The 12464-nt window shown below is 38.7% G+C and overlaps 1 protein-coding gene and 1 pseudogene across 1 annotated transcript; both read left to right on the forward strand.

Moving 5' to 3' along the window:
• Positions 1-419: 419 nt before the first annotated feature.
• LOC131303920 (scarecrow-like protein 32) lies at positions 420-2293 on the forward strand. The gene has a single exon (XM_058330984.1). It carries the CDS (start codon positions 821-823, stop codon positions 2234-2236), a length of 1416 nt encoding a protein of 471 aa, XP_058186967.1. The 5' UTR covers positions 420-820; the 3' UTR covers positions 2237-2293.
• Positions 2294-6927: 4634 nt separating this feature from the next.
• On the forward strand, positions 6928-11997 carry LOC131302903 (scarecrow-like protein 32; annotated as a pseudogene).
• The last annotated feature ends 467 nt before the right edge of the window (positions 11998-12464 follow it).

Genomic DNA, 12464 nt, shown 5'->3' on the forward strand with positions numbered 1-12464 from the left:
ACGGGTTGATGTTTTGGGATACTATAGCACCACACGTTCTTATAGAACGATGACAAAGTTAATGAACTCCACGTTATTATATGGTGTGAATTGAAGCACGCTATGTGCCTGTACTCTGGACTACTGAATTATTATTACTCATGAATTCATGTCAACTACACAAGTCACATAGAAAAAGCATAAAAATGATTTTGTTCATGATATGTGTGTATATATTCCCGTGAGTGAGCCAAAACAAACTGCCTCCAATCCCTCCTCCACTCGCTAGATAACAAAAAATCCCAACTCCCACACAGAGACAACTCCATGGCAGGCCACACACCTCACATGCCTACCCAAATCCAACAAAATCCCCACTCTCTCTCTCTCTCTCTCTCTCTCTCTTTTTCTGTCTCTCTTACCTGCATAGAAGAAAAGCAGTAAGACCCTTTTGTAGCCATGAAAAGTTCTTCACATTAGCTAGCTGCTTCTCAAAAGTTGCTGAGAAAAAAAGATTTACCTTATACCATTTGACTTGTCATGGGTTCTTTTTCTGCCATTGGGATGAGATGAATTTAATTCCTCATTCTAATTTGTCATACAATACAAAGGACAAGAAAAAGTAAATCTCCAGGTAATATAAAAAGCTGAAAAGTTCATTTTTCCTCTAAATCCAATTTCAAGCAAAGTTCAATAATGGACTGTCACCCAATATTCCGCAGGTACCACTACTAGTCTAGTCCCTTTCCCCCTCCTGATTCAATTTCTCTGTCTCCCATTCTTCCTCTCAATTCTATAATCCAATATATTTCCCTCTCTCTCTCTCCTCCCCTCTCTCTAGATGATGCAATTCACGGAGACCCCACCCCCACCACCACCACTCTACCAAATCTCCACATTCACAACCCTGATCCCCATGACCAAAACCCAAATAATCCACCGCAGCCGCCCGTGGCCCATTGGTTTCCCCACGCCCGCTGCGGCTTTCGGCGCAGGAGGAAACAGCGGACTGGGCGACGCCAACTGCATGGAACAACTGCTCGTCCAATGCGCGACCGCCATCGAGGCCAACGACGCCACCCTGGCGCAACAAATTCTCTGGGTCCTCAACAACATCGCCCCGCCAGATGGCGACTCCACCCAGCGCCTCGCCTCCGCCTTCCTCCGGGCCCTCATCTCGCGCGCCGCCAAATCCGGCACGTGCATGATGCTTGCCGCCGCGGTCGCGAGCTCGAGCCCCGCGATCTCCACGCACAAGTTCTCCGTGACCGAGCTGGCCTCCTTCGTCGACCTAACCCCGTGGCACCGATTCGGATTCACCGCGGCCAATTCGGCGATTCTAGACGCGGTCGAGGGGTTTTCCATCATTCACATTGTCGACTTGAGCTTGACGCATTGCATGCAGATACCCACTCTCATCGATGCCGTCGCCAGCCGGTTAGCGGGCCCACCGCTGATAAAGCTCACGGTGGCCGGCGCCACCGAAGACATCCCGCCAATGCTTGACCTCTCCTACGACGAGTTGGGAGCGAAACTAGTCAATTTTGCCCAGTCAAAAAACGTGAACATGGAATTCCGCGTCATCCCGTCTAGTTGTACCGACGGATTTTCTTCATTTATCGAAGAAATCCGGTCGGAACAACTAGTCCGGGGAAACAACTTTACAAACGAGGCATTGGTTGTAAATTGTCACATGATGCTCCACTACATACCCGAAGGAACCCTGTCCTCGATTTCTTCATTCGATGCGGCCGGTTCTCCTAACTCGTCCTACCGCACGACGTTTCTAAAAAACCTCCGGAGACTAGACCCGACGGCAGTGGTTCTGGTGGACGAAGATGCGGATTTCACCTCCAATGATATGGTTTCTAGACTGAAATCGGCATTCAATTATTTGTGGATACCGTACGACACAATGGACACGTTCCTACTGCGTGGTCGTGGGGGTGGCGACAGTGGCGGTAGCAAGGAAAGGGAATGGTACGAAGGGGATTTGTGCTGGAAGATAGAGAACGTGGTGGCGCAGGAGGGGGCGAAGAGGGTGGAGAGGGCAGAACCGAAGGGGCGGTGGGCGCAACGGATGAGGAACGCCGGGTTTAGGGGCGCTGGGTTTAGCGAAGATGGGGTGGCGGAGGTGAAGGGCATGCTCGAGGAGCACGCGGCGGGGTGGGGGTTGAAGAGGGAGGAAGAGGATCTTGTGCTCACTTGGAAAGGGCATAATGTTGTTTTTGCTACTGTTTGGGTACCTACTAGCTAGCCAGTTGATTTGGTTTTATTAATTCGTTCTTTGATCCCAATTCTTCGTTTCTCTTCCATTTTATCGGTTCACTTTTCTATTAGTTTTGATGTAGATGAGAGCTCAATTTGTTTGATAAGTCCGAATTTAGGTTAATTGACCGACTAATTTGCAAGATCAATTGCATTAGCCACACCAACGGAAGGCCAAATCCAAGGCGACAAGGCCGGCTCTGGAGTGGAGCCGGAGGTGCGGACACTTTAGGCCTCTGAATTTTGTGCAAAAACTAAGGCCCCGTTTTCCATATAACACATTTATAAATTAAATACAAGTTGTTCCATGTATCATAATAAGATGATTTCTATCCTAAGGCCATGTTTCACTAATTAAAAAAAATAGGTACTTTTTAAAAAACTAATACTTATTTTACTTAGCGAAACGAAGCCTAAGTGGCGCATGCAAACCCAATGAAACCAAGAGGTAATGTCTCTCGTTCAAACCCCAGAGGGCTTTTTTTTGGCAAATTATTATTATTTTTTTGTTATTTTCCTAATGAATCTAGGTGTAGATAATATACTTGCACCTCTTGTTTTATAAATTACTTATGCTTTAATAGTTCTACGTTTTATTCAAGACCAATGTTCCTTTTGCATACCATAATGTTTTGATTATTTTTTTATTTTTTTAATTTTACTTGAACAGTTAATATCAAATTCACAAATAAAACACTATCGAATAAAAATAAACCAAAAATATTTATTTTTACTCGACAAACTTTGATTAAAAAAATGTAAAATATTCGTTAAAGAAAACGTAGACTACAGCACCAGCCCGAAAGTCGGTCTGGTTGGGTAGATCGGATTCGAAAACGCCAGACCCGCTCCCTGCCCGAAACCTGTGATTTCATTAAAACTCAGACCGGCAACCGATCGCTCATGGTTTCTAAACAGCTCGTAGCATGTCGGATTGGGTCGGACTAGACTGGTTGGTCAGTTCTTTAGGATCTGAGCTCACCCCTAAACATAGTGTATGAGTGGTACTTCGTTATGTTTGATTCATATTTTTCTAATGGTATAATTTTTTTATAAAGTTTAGTTTAGTTAAATTACGAAGCTAAAATACCATGTTTAATCAAGTATATTGAATTTTTCCTTGAAAAAAAATCTAGGGCCTCATTTTAAAATTCGCTTGAGGCCTCTAAAATATTAGAGCCAACCCTGCAAGGCGAAGTAGGTCTTTCTTTTGCATAATTGGCGTTACCGGGTACTTATAATTAAATAAATTGATAGTACTTTACGTAAATAATGACAGAAAATTAATGCAGTAGAGCTTTTCTTCACCAAGTCCCCGTCAGATGCATACCCTTTCTTGTTAGGCTTTCAATTAATTTTGATTGGGATGTTAAGAGTTGATTTATAAGAGTAGTATGTGACTCTAGCTAGAAGACATGTGAACTTACTAGTTCTATTTTGATTTACTCTCATCGTGCCCACGAATACGCTTTACCCATTATTAGCACCAAGTCACCAACTGTCGCGTTGTCGCAAAGTATCGTGTGGCATTGTCATGTATGTAGTACTTCCCATAAATAAAATATCGTCAGCACACAATATGAGTCATTCATTCTCTCCCAAATTACCTAACAAAAGTGAATGATAAATATCCCTATCTCATAAACTGTTGATATGAAAGTGATTGGGAGTATCCCGTAGGACATGTCACGTGGTATTCCGGGAATACTCAATAATTACTCCATTATTAGGAAGTACTATACTAATGGCTATGTAACTTTGAATAACACACGTACAACCAAAGGCTATGTAACTTTAAATTGGACGTCTGCCTGAAGTTAGGGGGTTATCAAATGAACAAGCTAACGGATTAATCAAGTTTAACTTGAAACTCTAACGTTACTATATATCCAACTTGGACTTGTTTATCAAGCAAATTGATTTCGAATGAGTTTTAAAAGATCCCATCATGAGTTGTATCTCAAGTAGTTTGTATTTTTTTACACCTCGTAAGTTGAATGAGACAAATAATAACTTGTTTAAAAGCTTAACAAGTTTAAAACAAATAGAAGTTTGGTTTGTTCAAATAGAAAAAACGACCTCAAACTAGCTCTTAATGAGTCGAAAGCTAGCTAGCTTAAACTCAAGTAGCTTGGTTCATCAATCAAACGTATAGCTAAAGTAATCACCAAATCAAAAATCATTTGCCGAAGTACAAGATAACTAGTTTGATTTAATCAAGTATAACTGATCGAATATGTTTAGGTATCCTAAACAAAGAAATCTTCTTCAATCATTAACTAATTAAAGATCAAAATCAGTTTTTACTATCCAAGCCATGCATGATTGAAAGGATCATAAGTTGTGGACACACTTGAGCAAATAAAACTGTCTCTAGTAATATCATTGTATATGAAAAGAGAATAAATTATATACACCGGCCGTGTACACATTAGTTTCCTCTAAATCAATTACATTGTGCCATGTTGTCAAAACAGTGGTTCCAATTAATGGAACATAGCAACGTGGCGCAATATAATTAATTTGGAGGAAACAAATGTTTATACCCACGGTGTAAGTTGCCCCTTGGTTTCACCTTGTTTGCGATCATATAATTAACCAGTCCAACAAGTCCCTTCTTTTGAAGAGAATCACTAACCTTCTGCTTACCTCCTTCCTGTATATTTCGTATCCTGTTCCTCCATCTTCCCAATTTGTATTGCCCCCAAGCTATGCTTATAAGCCAACACACAACTCGTACTCCCTGAGTGAAATCTCCAACTGTCCCAGCAGTAGCATTCGTCTACACTCTCTAATCTCCTATCTTCGAACCCGTAGGAATAAACGGATTTGTTTACATGTAGAATCACCATATCTGACCCGGGATTGTACCCGATGATCATGAACCTAACGACGGGCATCGCCTTTCTCTTGATGTGCAGGGCCTCTGAATTCATCGTCGAGATAACTTGGCTCAAGGTTTCAAACACTTTTCCATCTTCACGGTTCCATGTCATGATCTCATTTTTCTCATTGGTGTGTAGACGCCAAGCAGGAAATTCATCAGCAAACCCGTGGCAATAACAGAGAAGTTGGTTCCGGAATGTCCACAAACACCTTCCGAGTGGAGCACGCGGAGCCTCGATCAAGTCATAACAACGTCGCGATTTCTTCGAGTTCAAGTGGCATACTAGAATTTTATCTTCCAAACAATCCCAAAAAAGGCTCCCATCGAAAAACACTTTGGAACCCATCACGGTTTTGTCGTGCAATTCCGGAAGCCTTTCTTCTATCTCCTCCCAAATACCGATTTCCGATGACAGAACCAATAACTCGGTACCCGAGTCTGTATCTTTAGGCCTAAAGAGACACACAACCTTGTATTGAAGGTACCCATGGCTATTGAAATCTGCAATTAACGAATATAAAAGCCGAGTTGACCTACGACAAGGATGAGGAAGGGCTACTTTTTCAGTTGTCAAAGGGTTACATACGAAACAAGTCGTTTTAAAAGTGACTGAATCCGTTTTGCTGCATAGAAGGAGGCCATTACATGAGTCAATGAGCTCGATAATATCATCACTCCTCCGTTTCAAGAATTTGAGGGAAGGATCCGGGAGGCAACCGGATTCGGATCCTATTACGGGTGTGAATGCAACATCACCCCATACCAACTCCATAAGCACATCTTGATCAGGATATGGTACTCTCTGCTGGAAAAACTCTATTGAACTAGTACTAGCAATGGGTTTATAATTATGGGAGTGTTTGGCTGTGAAATTGGGTTGTCTTGTTAGATCAGATATGGTTTTGGACACACACTTGAATTTGGTAACAGTTTTTGGAGGTAACCGGGAGAGGATTTCTAGTACTATTTCATCTTTTGCTGGCAGTTTTGTGAATATGTCCGCTGTGATCGTCTCTCTCTTTTCTACTTCTCCTCCTACTTCGATGGCGATTGATTCTTCTTTATTTTTCTCGCGAGGAATTTCAGGGTGGTGATTTTTCTCTTCCTCTATGAATGGCGCTAGCAAATCACTTTGAGTGGCGGCCTCGCTACCACAATCCATGTTTCCCTGCATGAAGTTGAATAAAAAATCATCTCAATATCAATTACCATGCATGAGAGTGCGATTTATAACCAAAAAGTTACCAAGGGGCACAAGTAACAGTCTCGTTGGCAGTAAGTTTTTTGTTCGACTCTCGCTAAAAGCAAAATTTTTTATGGCACCCGTTAGAAGAAAATTGTGCCAGAATAACTGAGAAACACGATACGGCCGCCACTCGACATAAAATCGTCGTTAGTCATATCAGTGAGGGAAAAATACGTACAAAGAGGAACCGATATGACTGTATAATAATTCGATGATAAAACTCCATTGAAAAACAAATAAAAGCTTACAAAGAATAAAAGTATTGTTGCCCAAAGGCTTTGTTTCTCCTTCTAGCTAGTTCCTGGTGTCCAGCCAGAGCCAGATGCTTGTCTCTGCGCGGTGATCTCTCCTCCCTCAATAAAGCCCTACTGCCCTCCTCTTTTTATACTGCTAGTGAGCCGAGACCTACACTTTAAAGAGAGCCCTAAATTTCCAAAACTCACAGACCAAGAATCCCCTTCCTTTTAAAATACCATTCAGTACCAATAACTGTGGGACCCAATTTCCTCTGGCTCCAGTCACATATCGTGGACAAAACTTTAGGGGCATGGCTGATCCAAGTTTCCTTGCCGAGAAAAACTTGTTTATAGAAGGTTTCCATAAAGGGTAGTCCTATGATACACACTCTTTATTAGGGGGTGTACCGTACGCACTATGATTTTAAATCTTTGAATTTCAAAGTGAATAATCCGGACCATTCATTTATTAAATCAATTAATAAAATAAAAAAAGAGCTTAGCAGGTTCTTAACTTTCTCTCCCTCTTCCTCATATGTAAAATACTATAAATTATATAACAAAACTACAATTGTTATGACAACACAAAAAATTGACATTTTCTTACCACAATGTATCGTACCAAAAGAAATCGATCAAATGATACTTGATACAAGACCAAAATATGTAGTAGCACAATCAATAATTACTATACTCAAGCAAGATACATGTCTAAAATATCACAAATTAAATATCGTATAACTTGACATCCTAACAGCCCTGATTGATCATTCTAAAAATACACTCACTAACAACATTTGGATTGTACATTCAATTTATATTTAATATGAAACCTAGTCCTCTGTTGTAGTTGAATGTAAGGTAGCCATGCAACCGTAACACAATAATGACAATTAAATCCGTTGAATTTTTTATGTTTGTTGATTAAGTTACCTGCGTAAATTTTTGCATCAATGAGGTTTAGGAAGCTCCATCATCGGCACGCAGATTGAATAATAGAATGATATTTTCCTTCCAATTAAGTGTCTAGCTATAAGCAATAACTTTATTCTTGGTACGAATGGCCTAATTGATATTATGTAAATTGTAAAAGATTGACGATTTTGATTAAAAAAAAACACCTTACGTGGGGCTTAGATGGTGTATTATTAGATTTTAATGTTGTATTGAAATTGCACGACGAGATTTGTTGAAGTATGAAACTTCAAGAACTAACTATGTAATTTATCCTAAAAAATAACAACATTCTTTTAAAAAAAATAGGAATGAAGGGTGCAAGACTTGAACCCCAGATCTTTTAGATAAATGTCCAAACTCCAACACCTTATCACTATGGTACACAATTGAGAATTTGTAATACTAAAGGCTATTAATTCTATAATACTTTCTTGTACGTAGGGGCTCTATTTCCTAGCTGAAAATTTGAAAAGATAATGGCTTCAAATGCCTCTGTCCTAGTGTTGGGCATGCACTTATGAATCATATTATAGCCTATGTCATTGGTGTAAATCACTATGTCAACTATAATAATTTTTTTGAAAGAAAGTACAATGACAATAAATTTATAAAATTATTTAGATTGTACTTCCACGACCTAGTCCAGGGACCACCATTAAATTTGAATTGGTATGCATAGGGTAAAAGTTTGGCACCGATCCACGTGTCAAATATATAGTGCCAATTGTTAAGTGCACCGCCTTGAATATTGATAAGATTGGTAGTAATATAATTAATTTCACCAATTACAAAAAGGGGAGTAATTTTCACTCTATTTTTTTATATTCACACATATTTTTTTGTACTCCATTTTAGTGTCGAAAGTGTATGTATTTGAGATAGTTAGATAATTATCTTTTTTAGTGACATCTCATTTTTCCACAAAAGAATTTTGATTTTTTGAATTAAATTTTGTAGAGAAAGAATTTGATTTAGACTAATATTTTGAGAGAAAATTGTAGTTGTATTCAAAAATTTGGGTATAGTACTTAGTTTTTGGTGAATTTCTTGGATGAAAATTTTGAGCAAGAACTTTATTTTTAGTTTAAATTATTGAGGTATTGTGTAGGAAAAATTAAAATTTGAAAAAATAGTGTGGAGGAATTGAAAATCAAGATAATATGATCGAACTTTTCAAAATTTGAAAAAATTTATATGGTGCGAATTATATTTGTAATTATTTTATTCAATATTTGGTATTTAATTTACGTATATATTTTACTTCGGTATAACTATTATGGATTTTTTACGACATATTTTTATTTTTTTATGGAATATATCATCACCAAAAAAAAATACGATAATATTTTATTATACCAATTGTGGTTATATTATTTAATTATGGTATGGTATTTTGCAGATTATAACTATCGTTAACTAAACAAGCTAATTGAATTTTTTTATACGACACGTTGTGGATATGAAAATATCAATTTAGGATGTTGTCATAACAAATTTGGTTATATTACTGAATTTGTGGTATTTTAGACATGTCTTATTATGAAATATTTTAATTAATTTCCTTTGGTATGACACATTGTGGTAAGAAAACGTCAATTTATGGTATTGTCATAACAATTGTGGCTTGTTATATAATTTGTGGTATTTACATATGTTTTCATTTGATATGACACGTTGTGGTAAGATAATGACAATTTTAGGTGTTATTATAACAATTGTGGTTATTTTATAAAAATTTTGGTATTTTACAAATATTTTTTGGCTTAGGTATAACAATTGTTGATTCTAGTACGATAGTTTTTGATTTTGTTACGGAATTCATACGAGTCAAAGAATTTTTGGTACGACTCATTGTGGTAAGAAAATACCAATTTATGGTGTTATTATAACATTAATGGGTAGTATTATTTAATTTTTGATATTGTACACATATATTTGGTTGGGATACAAGTATTATGGATTTTGGTACGAATAATTATGATTACATAATAACAATATTTTTTAATTATGGATAACCTACTGATGACCTGTTCAACAGGTAAATTTTAAAGTACAAGTCGTAACTAGCATCATAAATATGCATTAGAAAACTAAAAATCGGCATAATGAAAATCACAAATTGTCGTAATTTAGACATACGGTATACCCTGTGTATCATAGCTTTTCCATAAGGAACTAAGTTTACAGCGCTCAATTTCGAGCGATCTGGATTTTACAAGAACTCTTTTCTAGAAGAGTTTTTTAAAATTTGGACCATTAATTATTGAGACGGACGGGTGTGATCGTCTGCCTCCGTAAATAACTTATTCAAGGAGGAGCCGTGTCCTGCGTGAATAAGTATCTTTGTTCCTTGCCATGTTCAAATTCTAGCAAAGCTTGAAGTTTCCAATTAGCTTTCAAATTTTTTTTTTTTTGTCATACGGTATACATCAACGGGAATTAGGGGAGTTAGTAAATTAGTAGGCAAGTCCACATGGGTCCTAAAGGCTATCTACAGCCTCTAAACCCCAAACACGCCCCACGGGCCTCAAACCTATGCCTCCACTTCCCCAATACCTCACACCAACTGCACTGCCGTGGGTTTGGCGCTTTCAACTTTACACCACCGAACGTATTTGTACTGATTAACATCTCCAATGGGATTCATATTTGATTTAATTTCCATAATTGCTTACGAATTGGACCTATCACTTGACCTATTTTGATCCGCTCCCTTCGTAGTTCCACTAAGTAAATCCAACGGCTGAAATAATTTGATTATCATCTTTCCTGCAAAATTCAATAATATAATACAAACGATCGAAAAGATGGATGCAATTAAGCACAATTAAAACCTAACAATATACTAGATCAGAAGTTATATGTGGTGCCCGCTCGGCGCATCTGAGCCGTCCATTGCATTTTTGGATGGCTTGGATTTGGAGAGAGAAAGTGTTGGGATGAGAAGAGAGAGAGGGTTTCAATCTGAGCCGTCCAAAAATGTATTGGACAGCTCGGATTTGCCAAACGGGTACCACGTGTGATATATCCACCCAGCACCGAAAAATTTCTCGTACGAAAGATTTATCAATGGTTAATTTTATTTTCTTGCATGCCGCTTGATGTTGTTAAGCAAGAATCCCTGAATGTGATTTCTCATGTGATAACAAAATAATTAAGAGTTGCCATGATTATCTTGTCCTTCGTTTTGTAAGTGTGATACATCTATCATGCATGTAAAAAACCAAGTTGATCTAATACCGGTATGTTTTGAATGATGTTTTTATTTTTCGAACTACAAAAAAGAAATTTTATTAATCTTTGTAGTAGTTACAAAGACTAAAAAGAACAAGGATTCACGGCATCATATACCTAAACAAAACTAAGAACAATCCTAAATGATGTTTTTATAACAAGAGAAATGACTCGGACAAGCCTTGCTAGATGTTCGATCAACTTGATGTAAAATGAATGACTCAGGATGAAGTTATTAAACGAGTGTACGAGTTCTATAATATGAAGTATAAACAGTTTGAATCATGGAATAACGCTACAATAAGCCTTATTTAGCTTCACTCGATCGAGGATCACGTGAGGGATCTTACTTCGATGGTGTCACCCCATCCCATTAACTGATACATTTGATAAAGCTCACGGTGGCCGGTGCCACTGGACATCCCACCAATGCTCGACCTCTCCTACGACGAGTTGGGAGCAAATTGACTAATTTCGCGCGGTCGAAAAATGTGAACATGGAATTCCGAGTCATTCCGTCTAGTTTTACCGACGGATTTTTTTCGTTTATCGAAGAAATCCGGTCGGAACTACTAGTCCAGGAAAACAACTTAAAAAATGAGGCATTGGTTTTAAATTGTCACATGATGCTCCACTACATTACCCGAAGAAACCCTGTCCTCGATTTCTTCGTTCGATGCGGCCGGTTCTCCTAACTCGTCCTACCGCACGACGTTTATAGAAAAACCTCCCGAGACTAGACCCGACAGAGGTGGTTCTGGTTTACGAAGACGCGGATTTCACCTCCAATGATATGGTTTCTAGACTAAAATCGGCGTTCAATTATTTGGGGATACCGTACGACATGATGAACACGTTTCTACCGTGTGGTGGTGGTGGTGGCGGCAGTGCCAGCAGCAAGGAAATGGAGTGGTACAGGGGGGATTTGTGTTGGAAGATAGAGAACGTGGTGGCGCAGGCGTAGGAGGGGGCGAAGAGGGGGAGAGGGCGGAGCCGAAGGGGCGGTGGGTGCAGCGGATGAGGAACGCTGGGTTCCGGGGCGTCAAGTTCGACGAAGATAGTTGGCGGAGGTGAAGGGCATGCTCGAGGAGCACGCGGCCGGGTGGGGGCTGAAGAGGGAGGGGGAGGATTTTGTGCTTACTTGGAGAGGACATAATGTCGTATTTGCTATTGTATGGGTATCTAGCTAGCTATTTGATTTTGGTTTTCTTAATTCTAATTTAGGGTTATTTCCAAGGACACTCTTTCTACTATATATCACGTTTTGTCAACATGATCCCTTCATGTTCAAAACTCATCAACCTCACCCCCTCCACTTTCATTTCCATCAACTCCATCCCTCCACTCACTTCTGTTAAAAATTTGGACGGAAACGAAGAAAAAGACTAAATTACCCCTTTAGGTTAAAATTAGTTTTTGGACTTGAAAGAAATTCAACCCAAATCTCATATCCTCTCTCTCTCTCTCTCTCTCTCTCTCTCTCTATCTCTTTTATATATATATATATATATATATATATATATATATATATATACACACACACACACACACACACACACACACATACACAGTTCGTATCCCGTAAAGACCACCTCATTTTAATAAAATGCGGACTTCCCATTTTCCAATCGAATTTCGATGATCTGAGTCGCTTAAT

Source organism: Rhododendron vialii, chromosome 10a (assembly GCF_030253575.1).
Source record: "Rhododendron vialii isolate Sample 1 chromosome 10a, ASM3025357v1".
Taxonomy (NCBI): Eukaryota; Viridiplantae; Streptophyta; class Magnoliopsida; order Ericales; family Ericaceae; genus Rhododendron; species Rhododendron vialii.

What these genes read in the sequence shown, in the direction of transcription:
- LOC131303920 (XM_058330984.1), top strand. Translation starts at nt 821, where the DNA reads ATGATGCAATTCACGGAGACCCCACCCCCACCACCACCACTCTACCAA.